We start from the raw sequence: 17,768 nt of genomic DNA on the forward strand, positions 1-17,768 counted from the left end.
CTGGCCCCGTGAAAACAGGTTAGCGAGAGAAAAGTGAGGGTGAGGAAGCGAGCGGGCCAAGGTGCCATGTCCACGGGGGGAGACCACACTCATCATAATCACTTGTATTGATATTAAAGATGAGTAGAGGGAGGTCAGGCCCGAGTGAAGATCGCTCGTGCCAGGCATTCATCTCTGACATTAGAGTCAATCATCCACAAAAGCACCACGCAGAGGCAGGAGCGTCAACGTTCTCCTCGCATCAGCGTAACGACCGCCAAAACGACCGACCGCCTCCCCGGCTAGCGTTGGAGCCTGCTCGCATCCACGGTGAGCGGATGCGAGGCGACAGTCGGGAGAAAAAGCGAGATGCAATGAATCGGTCGGGGGTGCCGCGCTCTCCTCGCAGAACCCGGCTCGGACAACGGCGGGAAAAATTCACGCGCCGGCCGTGGCTTGTGAAGGGACGTCTTATCGGGCTTGACAAGTGAAAAGCGCCACCAGGGCAGCTAATGGCGCCGCTTGTCACAGGCTAAATAAGAAGGGCAGAGTTTGCAGCCATTCATATTTACACTTGCTCCCCGAGAGGCCATTTTGCGGCGGCGACTCCCGGAAAATCCAGACGCGTTCCGCGCAGCCGTGTCCGTTCGCCGGCTGTGCCAATTAAATTACGGATCTGCCGGATCCGGTCGATGGAAGAGCAGAGGTGCGCTCTGTCGCTCGTTTGGGCAAAGTGAACCTTTTCGTGCCTTAATGTCAGAAAAGACACGCGCACGTTTTCTCTCCCGATGATGCGGAAAAAGGGAAAATTCAAGGGAAGCCGTCATTAAATGGAACGGTAAAACGAGGAGAGATATGATGAGACAGATTAGGAAGGTAATGAAGCGCAGAGCCCAAGTCAAATCCTTCCCAGGTTTGGCCCAGGTGCCGCCCGCTCATTCCTGAGCTCATTTATGTTTATTTACTTCCAGGGGGCCGTCAAGGCAGACCGAGCGGCGGCGAGAAGCCAGCCGTGCCCAAAGTAATGGTTGCCATCTTTAATGAGCGGCCGGGGAGCGCAATATCCGGTGACGGAGAGGATCCCTCGGCTGGGGCTCTTGTCGCGGAGGAGCGGCGGGTCCTAAATCTTGCCATTCCGGCTACAGGCGGCGTGACAATCTCTCACTCGGGAGACGCCACTTCGGCTTTTTACGGCCGCTCGGGTAATTGAACAGCTGGAGTGTCGGATCCACTTCTCCGTAAAGAAAGCGCATCCTAATGAAATGACGGGCGAGCCCTCTTGAACCCCCCCCCCCCCCCCTGCTCAGCTTTCCCTCCCCCCGTTTGTCACCGGGATCCGCGTGCCGACCGGCGGCGCTCGGCTCGGGAAAAGATGGCCCTTTCAAGGAAACGTGTGTCCCGGCGTAAATGAGCCTGTCCGATTAGACTCGGGGTCATACATAACCGCGAACAGGTTTGATGCGCTCTCAATTTCCACTTTTCAGAAAAAGCGGCTGGGCCGACAGCTCTCGGAGGAAGACAAAACAAGGTTTCGCCGAGGGACAAATAGCCTTCGGGGCCGCAAATTAGACTGGATGGGGGAGGCCTCCCGCAACTGCGGTTTAACTTCTTGCAAATAAGGTGACAAATATGACGGTGTATGTGGATGATAAACACAAACTTTTGAATGACCCGGCCACTGAGTAAGTGTGAAATGGTTCGGTGCATATTTACCCCCCAAAAATTTCCAGAAGAAGCCACCAGCATCGGCGCCGCTTTTCAAGCAGGTGCAAGCATCAAATGGTTCCTTTCCACCGTGAAACCTGTCAAGAGGCACAGAACAAGAGCAACTCGTTTACTTGTGCCCTTTTGCCGTTATTGGCTCCAAATACATCCCCGTCTAACATGTTAGGAAATAAGGAGGGGGGGGGGGGGGCTTGACATTGGGTGCTGTCACCCTAAGCGTGACAGCTCCATAACAACCTCGATGCGAGCTTGAGCCTGGAGGTCCGCACTGCCAGAGCACTCATGAGACATTTCGACAGCTCTCCGCTGAATGGAGACTCGCAAACTGACTGGCCTTTTCTTGGCCCTGCTTTTTGACATTCAGATTGCGCTACTGAGCAAAGCAAGGAGAAAAAAAAAAAAAGCATTTATTCTGATGGATGAACTCGGCGCACAATAACGTGGGCAGGAATGGCGGCGTGAAGGGATTATTCACGTTGCTTCCTATGGGAGGGAAATCGATACATTCTGGAGGTCGAGCGGCAAAGATGGCGGAATACAATTCAAGTTTTGCGATTCGGAAAAGCAAAGTTGACGAGGTTTTTACCGGTAGCTTGGGAAGGCGGCCATGTGTCGGCGCTAATCACCTCGCCGTCGGCGCCAAAAGGCTGTAAAAATGTGGCCTTTGAAATGAGCGGCAAACATCTGCCTCCGAGCTTCTCCCCGACATCTGCTTGAGCACCGCGTGTCAAAGGCAATGCCGCCGTCAACGTTTGCATTCGCCGCTACTATCCCTACTATTCCTCAAATATTAACAAGCCGCGTCTCTTTTGACACGCAGCAAGAAGAAAACTTTGAAGTGGGTGCCAAGGAGCAGCATCTCTTTTTCCCTTTTTCACAATCTTGCGCGGACACCGAGCAGATGGTGTTATCTGCGGCAACTCCGCGTGCGCAAGGAGCAACACGTGTGCAATTAGACACCCGAGGAGATGCCTGCGGTTCAAAAACAGGAAGCGTCCACCAATCCGCCGTGCGCTGCAAACATCAAGCGCTAATTTCTGGTGAAGCGGGAGAAATTCTGACAGGCGGGATGCTAACGAGGAAATCAGCACGGATGCTAATAATGTGGCCGGCACCATGCGCGCTATTGTTTCGAAATGACAATTAGTGGCAACGCAGCAACATGCTGACGTCGCCCAATATCCAAATCAAAGAATCGGAAAAGCTTGCAGTCAGCTTGGCCGGCGTAGGGATCGGGCTGCACCTCTGTCGGCCTTGCTCCATCTTTCACTCGGGGCCAGTCTGTATCAATGTCACCACGCCGCAATGATAGATCGGCAACCAAGTGATGCCGGGAACAAAAATAACTTGCCTCACTCAATCCTTGACCTTACAGAGACGGCAGTCAGTTTGGTTAAAAGCTACGGCTATCACATCAAAATGGATTTCCCCCCCTTCGGATCAATTGGAAAAAAAAAAAAAGGCCATAGCTGTCCCTGATAAATAATGGCCGGTGTGGAGGATTTATACTAAGAAACCCCCCAACCCCCCCACATTCCAAGAAGCTGATACTGAAGCGCGTTTTTGACTAGAGGGCATTCATGCCGCACACGCCAAAAACAACGCAAGCGAGTTTTTGCGGCTGCGAAGCGAAGCGCCTTCGGATGAGGAAGCATCTCAGCACACATTAAAGCAACGGGAGGAGACGCAATTACCATCAAACGTTCGTGGCACTGCCTCTGCGATGCCGCGCTCACAGAAAGTGGACGAGCGTTTAGGGTTCGGACATGCGGGGGGGAGGGGAGGACACTCCGTGACAATGCAAAACAAAACGCTAAAGTTGAACAGAGAAATTTGACATCGGTTATTGGGAGTGATGACCACGAAACGGAATCTGAGGATAGCGCCGCAAATTAGAACACGGCCTTCCCCATTATCGGCGGACAAAAAAAAAAAATACTCAACCTGTTAAAGACTGTTAAAATGCAAAGAGATTCTGATCAATATATTCTAATTCGCTGGAAGCCGGCAAGACAAAGTGAAAGGAACCTGGAAGACAATCATTCTGTCGAGGAAATAATTTGTTTTATCGGCAGGCTCATGGCTGCAAATCCTATTTTCATCTTTCAGGCCTAAACGCATGTAAACCACGGCTTGCAGGGGTTCATCAATATTCATCCGATAATGCCTTTAATCTGTGGCCAGGAGGTTCTTGGCTACGACTTTACGCTAATGACGTTTTGTTTTTGTTTTTTAAACAAAGAAGGCCTTCATATTCATAAAGTTGCAGTAGCAGAGGTGACCTTCTTGGATGGTGAAGCGTGAATCTCCAAAAAGAATGTATTGATGAATGCTTAATGTATGTTATTCTCGTCTGCCGCACATGAATAAGCAAAAGGGCATCATAGCGTACACGCAAGTGAAGAAAGATTGAAAATAACACGACAAGGAGAAGACTCGGAGCAGGTGCGCTACACTGATTCAGAGTTGGTCAAAACGGGATCCAAAGCCGGTCGTTGTGCGCAAGACTGCGGGCGACAAACAAAGGTCAAAGACGCAGCGGACTCACAGATCAATGCGCAGGGATGCCACCGACGGCGAGTTTTTGAACTCGACAGGCTACAAAGACACAGATGTAGCCCCCTCCCAATGAGAGAAACATCCCACGGAGCTCATTGACTCCCACCCGGGCTCAACCCACGGTGTCCTTTTGGCACACGCCGCCGACATGGTGGATCACCGTTGGCAAATACGAGTCAACCTGTCACTTGACACAACTGCTCAATTTGGGACTTAAGAGGCGGCGCATGGAGAGAGGAAATCATGGTGGGCGGGCTTCTATATTTGCGGCGGATGGTCAACGGTGACGATTACTCACCATATAAAACGGGACAATGTTGATTGTTGTCGTCGCAGTGGGATGAGACATCTGCGTGGTGGAAGTGACGCATCGAACTTCACAGCAAGCAGCAGTTTGGAAGATCGGTCAAAAAAAAAAGAGGCTTGGCGCTAATTCGCAGCTGCAAGGGATCGATTCCAACGGCCATCAACTAACCTGAATGCCGGATAGTTGCAGGGTGGATCCACCATTCATCCGAGCCCGGTGATGGTGAACGCTGCGCCCTGGGGGTTGCCTCAAAGTTTCCTTCAGAGCTGCTCCTCGCCTCCCAAAAGCACAACAGAGTCAACTGCTGCCAAAGTGTCAACTTGGAACACGTTGCGTCCGCACTGACCTCGACGGCTGGTTTTTCCCTTTCCCGAATGCGTCCCCGTCATCCATGCGCGTGGCAACTTTGTTAACCTTTCACAAATTCTGCAACATTTCTCAAGTGTCAAGTCCACGTGGCTCAATCAAGCCGTGTAACTCTCGCTTGCTTCGCGCTCACCTTTGAGCGGCTCCTCCGTGATCCGTTCTTCTCTTAACGAGGTGTCATGTACAGTTTTTTAAAAAGGGGGGATGACCTTATTAAGGGATAAACGGCGAGGAAGCACACTTGCCAGCCCACACAGGCAACCTGTCATTTATTCATGAAACGTGTCGGCTTCAAACGCAAGCGGTACAGTTGTGGAAAAGGAAGAATCGATCTCGGATTTGTGTACAATCTTCAGTGCACGAACATATTCTGCGCTTTTTTTCCCTCTTCGGCCAGCGATGACTCCCAAGCTTTCCGATGCTTGCTCTCGTTAGCCTGGAACGAGATTTCTGACAGCCAATTCAATGAGGTTGCAATTGCGCGGCTGGAACAAGAAATGGCAAACTGACAGGAGACGGACGGCGACCTACGCTTCAAAAAAAAAAAATCACACTTGTTGTACTGTCAAATAAACAGCGTCCAGTTCGTTGGCATTCATCTCCCACCGGGGGTCGGAAGGCAAATTAGGAGGGCTTTCAATGGTGGATGTGCGTTTCGTAATTCCCAAGGCACAGTGACTCGCGGGTCACCTGACACCAAGAGTCATCCGCAGGGACGCGTCGTCCGGCGGGAGTCACTGGGTGGGCGGGGAGGAGCCCACCTGTCTGTAGATGAAGGAGTAGAGGCTGACGTCGGGGCGCCGATTGCCGCAGCCCTTGCAAATGTCGCTGTGGTACTGCACCATCAGATCGTGCACCTCCCCTGCGATGGAAACAATTTTTTTTTTTTAAAGCGAAAAGTTGCATCTAAACAAGTGGAGCCCTCACCGACAGTGATGCGCCTCTGCGTGAGGAACGAGTGCATGCCGTGGACATCTGTCATGAGCTGGCTGTCTCCGAAGGTGAAATAAGCCAAGTCGCGTCCCGCCTCGGCAGCTGCCAGCATCTGGAGCAGCGCTGGGTCGGGAAGAAAGGAAGTCGGCGTTACAGCTCAAATTGTTGCGTCAACAAACTTTGAAACGACCGTCGGCGTCTATCGACAAGTACCGTTGTCGGACTTAGTAAATTGGTCATGGATACTTCAGTTGAGTTACCACTAAATTAAAAGGCAACAGGAAGATTGGGGGTTGGGGGGGACAAACTGGGGAATGGTATCGCAATTCCAAAGATTTCTCCGGGAGGCGTATCGCGGAGCGGACCGTAGTTGAGCGGCCCGTCGGCGCACATAATTAACAAAGACGCACGCAGGCGCACGCGCGCACGACGGCAGCTTCCAGCATCGGCTCCCATCATGGCGGAAAGCCGAGGCAGAAGAGCAAGTAGCGGATTGATGGACTCTCGCTGGCGATCAATTTCACGATTAATGAACCGTATTAGCTCCGTCATTTGATCAATAGGAGGAAGGCGACGAATAGGCCACAAGTAAATGAATGTATTCCCCCGAAGACAAATGAGCGCGCTCGCGCGCCGGAGCCGCTCGTCCTGACATTTACTGCCTCAGCGTCGCCAACTTGCCTTTGAGGCGGGCGTCGCCGCCAAAAACCCCGCAGCCCCAGTTTCCCGTGGCCACCGCGGAAAGGTTGTCTCTGTGTTCACCTGGGCGGTCAAAGCCGCAGTAGGCCTGCGACAGAGAAAAAAAAAAAAGGGTGGACACATTCAATGACACAACCCCCAATTGAATATGTCGACTAAAATCACACATTTCATGAGCTGCCATATCATCAGCCTAACTGCACGAGTCTCTTATTCAGGGCTCTGGCGTTCCTGTGTGGAGTTTGCAGGCCTGTGTGCGTTTTCTCCGGGTACAGAATGCGGCAATTCTTCAAAATAAAGGAACAAATAAAATCATTCTACTTGCCCGCAGGCTCTCGCTCGAAAAGTCATTCAACGCATGAGCACATATGCAGGTTTGCTCAGGCCGGCTTAACGTACATTCAGACGGCCACGGATGGCGGCAGCGTGAGCGGGTCGCGCGGCCCGTTGCACGCTACTACATATATTATGTGGAGCAGCACTGGTCCAATATTGAATGAAAAAAAAAAAGGACCTTATTGAGCTCCCGCTCGATTCCCTCTGGATGAAACTGCTCCAGGTAGTTGCTGAACGGCAGAGCGTCGATGGCCACGATCTCAGTGCATCTTCTTTGCCAGTCATCTCTGAAACAAATACGTTTGTGACGTATCATTTCATTCAATGACAATGTGTTAAACTAGGCGGCAATCATCATCTAGAAGTTTAGAAACCCCACACATTAAGGACCCACATTTAAGGACCCCACACATCCTCAAGTGTATACAGTAGACATGAAGGAAACTAACTCCTTTCCATTTTTGGTACAACGTCATTTCTTAATGTTATGAAAATGAAATTCTGCTAGCTCGTAGCCATTTTGAAATAACATCCATTTCAGTGGCAAAAATTGTACGAGTGTCACAGAGAAATGCCTCGTGGCAAAAACCTAAATCAATGACGGTGCCTTTTTTCCCAGTCTACGCCAAGGTCAGACGGATGCATCTAAATTGTGCGTTGTATCGTGTCTGAGGTGCATGGTCTAAAAATTGTGCTTAAGGGGTCCTGACGGGCTTTGGTCAAAAATACCTGGGAGTGGTGTCTTGATGGCTGCCGCCGAATTTGTACGTCTGCGCGTAACCCGTGTATTTACTGTACTGCTGTGTACCTGCAAAGCAAAAGCAGACATGCATTCAGAGTGGCGCTCATCATTGAGAGCTTTTCTTTTTTGGGGGGTTAATGCGATCGAGTCACCGACAGTTCCCAGCTGACCCGAGTAATAAAGATGACGGACAAATAGAAATGCTGTCTGAAGCCGTCATGGTTAAAACATAAGGGCCGAGTTCTCATTAGAGCTCATTAGGACGCCGGCCGTCGAGAGCACTCGCTGAGACGCTGCACACACTGCGGTGGATAAAGCAAAGTGATTAGCGGCGGGGGCTTCATCTGCAAAGGGGAGCGGGTCGGGGGAGGGGGGAGCCGATCTTTCGAGCACAAGGCCCGCGGGACACATTGAGCCGGCCACGTTCGCGTGGTCTGCAAAATGAGCCGAGAGGCATTAAAAGGACGAAGGAGGTTGACAGCAAGTTGAATCCGATACACACCCCCCCGCCGCCAAAAATCACGGAGTACTAACGTAAAGAAAATGGAAAGACTTTGTGTGTCACGATTGATTTTTTTTTATCCACTGTATCACCTGCATCGTTTCTGCGATCACACGGCTTCTCCTCGGTTACTGCTTCAATGTTTGACCGCCCCGGTGTCATCCAGTAATCTTCATCAATTTAATTAGAGCTGCAGATTTCATTGAGGCGGTAAGATCCATGACATTCCCCTCCTACGCGTGCCAAAAAAGCATCACGGGGTAATATGATTTAGTGCGCGGCCACAGCGTTAGCTACGGCTCGCATGCCGTAACTGCGACAAGAGACGGGTTTTAATCAAACTGATGGAATGGAAGAGTCCATTAGCGGAGCGGGTCTTGGGCGGCTCTTCCAGATATATTTGATTCCAGGCTGCGGTAATCAAGTTAAGTGGGGGCCGGAGAGCAAGCGCGAGCAGGAGAAACGAGAAGGTCGACTTCCTGAGGTTTTTATTTTTTTTGTGGGGGACGGGGGGTGCACCTTTCTTCAAGATTGACAAATATCGATGGCGTCCATCTTTTCGTGGACGCTACAGAGCAGCCGCCGCCAAAGTCTGAATGCGTCATCGACTAACAACAGAGTAAACAAAAATTGGAGTCTCAGCAGGAGGCTGACGATCTCGCGCCGGGACTCCCCAAGCCTCCGGCTCGTTATGGTGCCTGTCGATTTGTCCCGAGCCCCGCTCGCCATGTTGCCGCCACTCAATCCTCAAGGACATTCAGTGGGAATGACGCAGCATGACAATCAGGAGAGCTCCATGTTCCCCCCGCCAATCAGCCTCGCCGCAGACAATCAAGAGTAGGCGTGAGACGAAAAAACAGGCAGATGGGTCAACAGAAGGCCCGAACAAAGTTTCTTCACTCATTAGACGGACGACAACGGCGTGCCTCAATCATCAGGATTAACCGATCCTTTTTTTTTTTCGATGGGTGGATGCCACCGTTCTCATGGAGGACTCACCCGTGATGATCAGACACTCGTCGTGATCCAGAGCTTCGGTAAAGAGGCGGGACACGATCAGCTCGGGGTTGATGAGGAAACGGATCTCCTCTTGAACCAGGCCTGAACTGGTGACTCCTCCACCCACAAATTGATTGGCAAAATCCACCTGAAAGCCAAGAGGTGACACTTTTGCTTTTTATTTTGCGACAAATCACCCGACGAGCCAATCCAGAAGGCCCGACTTATCCCGAGAAAGCCGAGTTGGCTTATTTGACATCTTTTGTTTCGAGGAGGACCAGCTCGAGGGTCCATCGTTTCTGCTCAGGCACAGACAAGTCAGAGCAACCCCCGTCACTACTCCTGGAAGGACGACGTTTTGGGGCGGATGCCCCCTAAACCGGTCACTCAACTCGGAGGACAGTCAGCCAGACCGGCAAAGTCAATTTTGACAGGCTGTCAGCCTCGCAAGAAAGCGCGCCTCCCCTCCGCGCCGCTCCCCCGCCTCACCCCGGCGGAGCGGACATCAATCTGGGCCGCGGCGTTCCCGAGGGCGGCCGGTCACGAGCGCTCGTCAGCTGTCAGCCGCTGGCGACTGAAGGCAAACAAAAGGTGAAAGGCGGAGCGGGCCATCCTGACAAGAGAGCAGGAAGTGCGGCTGATGTGCGAAGCCGAGCGGGCTCCGAGGCCTCGACCCCCCGGTCCCGACGCGCCCTCTCCGAGGCCTTTTCAGCAGCAGTAAGCATTTTGGAGGAAAACGCTACACAATGTGGCGACTTTTGCCTGACATCCTACAAACGTGCCGCATCAGATCTGCAGCAGATATTTATACGCTGTTGGCGTGAGCCGATGAAACTTTAGGCACAGTTTTAGCATTTTAACATGGGGGGCCCGGGGACCGAAATAATGATTAAAATCAAATGCATCACACATTTTTTGGGGGTGGGGGCTGTGATGTCATTTACAGTCAACAGTACATGGCAAAATGCCCCCGGCCCGCCCCGTCTGGATCAGACAGCGTCAAAATCTAATTTGGTGATTCTCAAGAGCGAGCTGGCCTCCTTCCTTACCTGCAGCATTCCGTAACCATCATCCTCAATGGTCCCTTCGGATGCAATGTAGAGCTTTGTGAGCAGAGTCTCTGAGCTAAAGCGGAGAGGGGGAAAAAAAAAAGTTCTTGTCTTAAGAAAAAAAAAATGGATGTTAAAATGATCCAAATCAATGACCTTTCCCAATCTGGAAGATGATCCAGGCTTTTTCGAGTAAACGTGACCAGGCCAGTGGGCTCTGAAAAGCATCAAATGGAGGGAACGTTTGTTTTCATGTGTCGTTCGGCATATCGCTCGTGGACAGAAAAGAAAAACTTACGATGCTCAGTGACGCTTTTGAAGTAGCACATTAGAGTTTTTAACTTCTCGATCTTCCTGGACGAGGAGCCTTCAAACAGCCTGCAGGGCAAAATGATGGCCCGTCAGATTTTATTGTATTTGTAAACAAAAAAAAGAAATATTTTAAAGATATCGTTTTTTTTGGAAGATATTATGCAAACTAACCTCGTAAACCTTTGACATGTTTTTTGCCATTCGACATGCATATATTTACTCCAACAAAAAGCCCTTTTTTTGTTCAACGCGGGGGTTTTCTGATATTGCGACTCCACACAATACGCGGGGATGAGTCGTCCACGTGAGTTCAGTCGTGCTTCAGCGCTTGACATGAATTCGTCGGCCCCCCTCGCTCAGCCTCCCTCTTTCAGTCACCCGCGGATGATGTAGGATCTCCTCCGCCGTGGCCACAATTGAATCGCTTCGGGCTCATTTGGTAGCACTCTCTCAGACGCACAAAAAGCACTAGCTGGGGCTCGGGCCTTTTCCTTCGGGAGACATTAAAATGTCGTCGTGCGTCGCTTTGAAAGCAAGGAAGCGTGAGGTCAAGCCTGCTATCCACAATGCCGCGAGTGGCAAAGTTCTGAATGGGCATTATAGACGCCATCTCACTCCTGAGCGTCTTGTAAGACTTTTCACAGAGTGGGTGAAATGACAAAAGCTTGATGCTCTGAAAGCCCCTCAGAGGCAGCGTGGTGGAGAGTCTCATTTATCAGAGTCGCATTTTGCGTTCCCCACCAGAGGCCCGTGGCAACAACTCTGCATCGTACAGTCCTGAGGGTAACGTGTCTTTTGACTCGACTTGTTGGCGAGTGCAGGCTTTTAAGTGATGGCGGAAGGCATCAGGGGGAATGTACAATTCATATCGGATGATATAGAGTGGAACTTTGAAAACGTGTGCAATTTGGAATTCAACCAAAATCGCGTGGAAAAAGGGAGGCCTGAAAAGTCAAGCAAAACCATTACGGTGCGTGACTTCAGCTCAATGAATATAAGAGAATAAAAAGATGGTGACAACGGCAGCGCTGGAAAAGCAAGATCAAAAGCGTTCCGGTTGATCTGTAAATAAAAGCCGTTGTTCGGTTGTTTTCCTGCTTTGACTTACAAAACAGAAATTTCAAACAAGTGCTGTGTAGTGGCACTCAACTTCACTTGAAGGGCACTAAGGGAATGCAAACGCATCATGGGAAACGCCATACGCAGGGTAACAGTAGCCCTATAAGCAACGGATATTGGGAAACAAAAGGTGGCGCAACACAAGTAGACTTACAATACTCACAGACCCATAGATATAGGTATAGGCATATTTTCTTTATCCTAACAACTAATATAACTGCACACATATCAAGAAGGACCCCCCCCCCCCGAACCACCATTAAGGCAATTACATTGCAACGCCATCAGATTGGGGGGGGGCGGGGATTATTTTGCACGACATCTTGCAGCCAACTATTAGGCCTGAGCGTTACCTAAAGAAGTTGATGTCCGGGTAGTTGCCGTACTCGCTGCGTCGGGAGTTGCGGCGCGGGAAGGTGCAAAAGAAGGCGTTGGCCAGCAAGCAGGCCACCTGCTCCTGCGACATGCTGATGGAGTGGTTGCTGCCCCTCTTGAGGAGCGGGATGGGCTGCAAAAAAAAAAGGAGCGGCGCGGCACGACCGCAGAGGAAGGTCAAAATCGGCTGTTTTGTGCATTTGCCAAATGAGACGCTGAAGGACGCCGCGCACGAGGACTCATTTGGCGCCACTTGCGCACGCCTCTTGAATCACGGTTGAACAGTTTTCTCAAAACAATTTAAGTGCCGTTTGTTTTCCTCAATATTGCGACTGCGATCAAATTTGCAAATAAGGTGCTCTTCCTGTGCCCTTTTTAAGAGAACATAAAATAAACAAGTAATAATCCGGATGACAACAAACATTTTTAAATTGGAACTGATCTAGACACAATGTCAAATAAATAAAACAGATATCCAGAAAAAAAATGAATCCTCCTGCCCGACCTTTAAGGAAGCCGCTCTGTTTTTGAGTCAATTTGAATTTAATAAACTGCCCTTCGCGGTAGGATGCTCAATAGAAGCAGCAGGATTTGTATGGGATATTGCGGGTATTGCGCGCTTTCCCAGAGTGTGAAAGGACACCGCTGCCAGCCTATTGCGCATCTGTGCTGCTTCTACGGAGGAGTGCGAACAGATAGTAAAATGCCATCTTGTGCTGGCCGTGCAAAAGGGGCCATTTGATGACAGTTTGACCGTTTCATCAACCCGGCCAGAAACACATTTTTGTCAATTTTAATTAAGGAATTATCAGCTTCAAATCCCTTCAGGTGAACAAAATGCGACCACGGTGCCACAACAGCTCAGGCTGCCATTTGGGATTATTGCTGGTGCGCGGCGTGGATGCGCGGCGTGGACGCAGGCCTCGGTCAAGCCGATTCGCCGCTCGGCGACGCTCGTTACCTTGGTGCACAGCTCCGACGCCCTCAGCGCTAATTGCACCAGGTTTGGCAGCAGGGAGCCAAACAGATGCTCGGCGGCGGCAGGCTCCAGGACCTGGCGGAGGGAAAAGAGAGAGCGCAAAAGAGACGAGACGCGGTTTTCTTTGCAGCCTTGCCACTAAAGGCACGTTTGACTTTACAAGCGAGTTGGGGGGGTGAAATGACTCCGTTCGTGCCAAAAAGCTCTCCTCCAAGCCTTGAAGGTCACTTTAAGTCTACCCGTGTTTCAAACGATGCCTGACCTTTTCACAGGGGACGGTATGAAGTTATTAGGAAAAACACAAAACAACAAAAAACGACCGCAAATGATATTCGTCTCGGATTTCTTCCAAGCGATGCAAATGGCCGTTTTCAAGACATCAACCAAGAATGATTCCAGTGCTTTTGAACAAACCTCAAACATGCAAACAAATTGACAGGCAGTTTTCCAAATCTTTGGGCACAACTCTTCAAGTCATTTCACAGGTTGTAATATGATATTGATATTTGGTGAATTTCTTGAAAGCAGAAGCCATTTCTAGCCAAAATATCTTCACAGGTTGAGTCCCATCTCAAAATGGCGCCGCTTGGTCGAATGCTGCATGACAATTCTTCCACCCGTTCAATTTCAGGGAGAGTTTTTCTGACCGTTCTTGGGTGTTTAAATGGAAAATCTCCATGAAACGGGTGCGGCGTCATGTCTCATCGCACGGCTGTCTGCAGAGAACGCGGCCACCTGTTTGACATGCGCGCCAATGTCCAAAAGATCAATCACGGAGCGATCTCGTCAGCGGTGCCACGCCGAGCCAAGTCATTGGAGACTCTTGCGAGTGGTGGCGGTGCGACTGCAAATGGCCAAGGACGGCGGCAAAGGAAGCCTGACGAAACACTCTCCTACGTAATGAGCTCGGTGTGATGAATGAGGGCACTTGGCGAGGGCGAGGCGGCGCCGAGCCGCTACGAGGCCCGGCCCTTTTAAATCGGCGCCATGCCGTGCATCAAATCAGCTCAACTAACTGTGCAGGCCTTTACATCACGGCAAACTGACAACATAGTCAAGGGACTTGCGTGCACGAGTGTGTGTGTGCGCGCGCCTTCTGTTTCTATTCCCCACAGGTCCAGGCAGTAAAACAATCTGCTTGACTGCCTCGGCAAATAACACACGCACGCAAACACAGCTCGTAAATACGGCCGAGAAAAACTGTCCGTCAACAGCTTTTGTTATGCGTGAAGAGTGCGCGCGCAGAGATGAATATTCAAGCGAGGCGCCGGGCCCGTCACTCTCTGCCATTCGCGTCTACTTGCCTCTGACACTCAAAACGTTTGCTGCTTCGCTGTCTCCTGTAGTGTGGCAAACCAAACTTGAGAGAAGATACTTCCCGATTATACTTTGGAGGCATACTCTATGCTATTGATACAGATAATTGTCAACGTTTTTTTGCAAATTTTGAGGGAGTCTAGAAGGAAATGAAGCAGTTGGCGGAGCCAACAAGGCTTCCAGATCTCAGCCTCAATGTGCTGCCATGTCATTGTCATCGTCGTGCTGGCCAACGTTATTTAAACTACAGCGGGTATAAAAAGTGGACACACTCGGGCTGCACAAGATTTAGTTTGCAGTAAAACACCATTTGGAATTTTGGCCGCAAAATTCGCTCCATCACATGTTTTACCACGTGTTCGGGAGATTTATACATGTCATCGATTAAGCAAAGCAGATGGCATCACAAATCAAATGAACGTTTACAAATTTTTCATAGCGCCCCCACCCCATCTAACATGATTTACAACGCGTGTGATGCCCGATTGATTCAACACTAAAAAGGGGGCAGAGTAAAGTGTTTCCTAATGTCAGACATTTTCCTTCCTGACAACTTACCAAACGTGACCTTTTGGGCAAGAGATTAAATTCCTGCTTCACACACCCACTTTGCTTGTGAAGGGTGGCAACAGTCTTCTCGTGCAAAATCCATTATAGGCCCCCCCACCACCCCCAGAGATTGACAGTAACACATTTTTTCATCACCGCATCCATGTGGGGGTATTAAAATTATAACCCAATCCCTATATATGTATTTTTTCGGCATGTGATGTCTTGATATCTCATGTTTACAAGCTCAGAAGAGATTTCTCCCACAGTATGATCGAATATTAATGCACAAAGCCGGTCAAACCCTCACATGATGAGTGGCCTTTAATAGGTTCGGAAAAAAACACTGAGCTGGATTTCACATATTTTGTCGGTCAATCCTTTGCGAGTGGCCTTATATTTACCTTCACGAAAAAAAAAATATTGCATTGGATGACATGCGAGGTACAGTGTATATTAAGGACCAACTGCAGCCAATATTATGCCTTGGAGAAGATCATTTTGCTCATTTGTAGAGATTTTTATGTCATAGACAACAAATACTGTACCATCTTGTTTACCTTTGTGCAGTACAAATGTAATGCAGTGAAGTCCCACTTCTTGGCAGTGGAAGCGCAATATTTCAAGATGGCATTCTGTAACACGAAAAAAAAAAATTCAATCACTCAACTTGAGCAAAAAAAAAAAAAAGATCACCTAACAAAATGGAAATCGATTTCGTCAGACATGCCGTGTCAGTCTCGTTTTGTAGAGTACGGGCGCCACCTAAAGGCGTAATTTTGTCATGACAACAACAGCGCGGCCATGAAACCTACCTTCAGTTCAGGAGTGCTTCGAATTCTTCTCTTCAACGTCTGCTTAATCAGCTCCCACCGACTCTTGTTCTGGAGTTCTCGAGTTTCCTGTGGACGTGGAAGCTTGGTTAGATGTGTCTCATGACAGGAATACATTTCATTTCGAAGCACCTCGCAATATCAGTCAATCAAGAACAGATTGTCCATCCATTTTGTAGTGTGAGAGAAAGCTCGAGTACCCAGAGAAAGCCGTTTTGTCTCGTTTGCTTGGATTTCCCATTTGTCGCACGCGATAAGAAAAAGTGGGACATTACCTCGTCTTGTACGGGAAATAGATTTCTGCTTGAACAAGGCATTTTGACATGAATGTCATCCCAGGTATCATCAAATGTGGCAGGATACGGTACGGTTGCGTGACCAACAAGGTCCGTCTGTCAACCAGAGCCAAAGGAAACATGTAGGGAAAAAAAAACAATAGTAACCATGCAAGCAACTCACAAAAATTGGGGGATATTCAGCTTTTGGGCAACATGCATGAAGCTTAATGGGGTAACAACTGAGAGACGGGAACAGAGAAACCACGTGAAATATTTTGTGCCTTTGAGGTCCCTCCTGAAATCTCACCCAAAAGCTGAATAGCCCAAACTATGAGTCGGAATATGTTTCAACGGTGTGATGAAGTAGCATGTCGAACCCTGATCATCACTGTGTGGACGCCGGGAACGTTCTTTAGCGGAGGAAGTGGTCTGCCGCACTGGGGCATCCGCCGTAGCTCACCGACCGTTGTCCCGAGCCACGTGGCTTCGGGTTCATCTTCCTCATCAGTGTCTTGTTTTTCACGGCGCTTATCATGCTTCTCTCGCCGTGAGCCTGCTGACGAAGCTCCTGAAAAGAAGTCTGTTATTTTGGCTTTGAGAAAGCACGCTGAACTTGTGGAGCCCGACGCCACTTCCTGTTTCTCGGAACTGCCAGCATGGAGCATGCGTTGACTTTCTGAATCCACTGACATAGCGGAGACAAGGCCGCTGCGGTCCAGGTCTTGAAGGGACAAAGGTTGGGTGTCTTCATCAGAGTCAGAGATGGCACCGCGATCATCGTGAGAGCCACCTTGGGGGCTTCGAGGGTCATCTTGAACCATCGCTTCAGAACTGCTCGGATTTGGAGTGGGCTTCAATAACCATCTTTCCAGAGTGCTTCTGGAGAGATGCTGCCTGGAGCCGATCCTGCGCTGGGAGGTTTTCGTCCTGACGCCTCGCAAAGCATCCATGTCAGCCTTTGTCCTCGAATTCATCTTTTCGCTGGTCTTTTCTTGATCTAATGTCCCATTATTATTGTTGCTGTTGCATAATGTTGAGCCTGTGGCACAGGAATACAACACACATTGTGTTTTAAATGCAAACGAGCGGCTTCTTTGAAAATGTACCTCGGTGGGACGGTTTTGATGGAGACGTTGAGGATTCAAGCCGGGCTCTCTTTAACTCGGGTTCAAAGTCCGTCATTCTGTCAAATGAACACAGTAAAAAAAAAAAAACACGTTGCAAACTCACGGAATACGACCCGACACGCGTAAGTATTTGTACTCACAAGGAAACTTCACGATGACCAGTTGCTTGGTTTCCAGCCGAATGAACGGTTTACAAAACGCTTGTGTGAGCCGCATTGCTAGGCTCTTCGGACATTTTGTTGACTTCGTCTACGAAATGGTACAATAGCATTGTTCGGCCTGAAGAATGAGGCAGATTGAGTTGGCGGGTTTTTCCCCCTTTTAGGTGAGAAAACAGCCGAGACGTTGATGTCAGGTGAGCGAACAGAGCTCGCTAGCTATTCTCATAGCTAGCTTTTCAACAAAGACACACGGTGAACGCCTGGTTTGGAAGAGACACACGTCAGGTGGAAACTTTATGAAAGACTCATCGCTTTCTGCTCAGACGAGAGCTATTAAGTTGAAACGGAAAGAAAGACCGGGAACATTGTTCCGACGTCAGAATCGGAGCAGGCGCATTTTGCGACAGCGACGAACGTCGCGGTAGACGCGCGTCATTTCCGCTTACGCCGCGATCAGTCGAAGCACCTGCACTCCAAAAAAAAAGGGTTGAAGCATCAACTCATTTTTATTTTCCTTAGATC

At 49.7% G+C, this 17,768-nt stretch overlaps 1 protein-coding gene across 3 annotated transcripts; it reads right to left on the reverse strand.

Annotated features, from left to right (window-relative positions):
• Positions 1-5,188: 5,188 nt before the first annotated feature.
• LOC127603247 (poly(ADP-ribose) glycohydrolase-like) lies at positions 5,189-17,679 on the reverse strand. 3 transcript variants are annotated; one of them, XM_052069391.1, is made up of 17 exons: positions 17,226-17,679; positions 17,120-17,141; positions 16,336-16,997; positions 15,956-16,072; positions 15,663-15,749; positions 15,408-15,482; positions 12,964-13,056; positions 11,981-12,135; positions 10,495-10,574; positions 10,353-10,413; positions 10,197-10,272; positions 9,148-9,295; positions 7,634-7,712; positions 7,083-7,191; positions 6,551-6,656; positions 5,864-5,992; positions 5,189-5,798 (listed from the first exon to the last, which is right to left on the reverse strand). In XM_052069391.1, the coding sequence occupies exons 3-17, from the start codon at positions 16,930-16,932 to the stop codon at positions 5,671-5,673; spliced, it is 2,040 nt and encodes a 679-aa protein (XP_051925351.1). In that variant the 5' UTR covers positions 16,933-16,997; positions 17,120-17,141; positions 17,226-17,679; the 3' UTR covers positions 5,189-5,670. The 3 variants fall into 3 exon arrangements, with proteins under 3 accessions (XP_051925351.1, XP_051925350.1, XP_051925352.1); XM_052069390.1 differs by having other exon boundaries at positions 17,065-17,141; XM_052069392.1 differs by lacking the exons at positions 5,189-5,798; positions 5,864-5,992; positions 6,551-6,656 and adding an exon at positions 6,742-6,855 and having other exon boundaries at positions 17,065-17,141.
• Between the last annotated feature and the right edge of the window lie 89 nt (positions 17,680-17,768).

Source organism: Hippocampus zosterae, chromosome 7 (assembly GCF_025434085.1).
Source record: "Hippocampus zosterae strain Florida chromosome 7, ASM2543408v3, whole genome shotgun sequence".
NCBI lineage: Eukaryota > Metazoa > Chordata > Actinopteri > Syngnathiformes > Syngnathidae > Hippocampus > Hippocampus zosterae.

Bases quoted from the DNA above. Each gene is read 5' to 3' on its own strand.
- LOC127603247 (XM_052069390.1), bottom strand. From the start codon at position 17,140: ATGACGGACTTTGAACCCGAGTTAAAGAGAGCCCGGCTTGAATCCTCA. The intron at 15,483-15,662 runs GTAGGTTTCATG...TTCGTGTTACAG, and splicing joins GAAGCACTCCTGAACTGAAG to AATGCCATCTTGAAATATTG. The intron at 5,993-6,550 runs GCAAGTTGGCGA...TTCCCGACCCAG, and splicing joins CGGCGACGCCCGCCTCAAAG to CGCTGCTCCAGATGCTGGCA.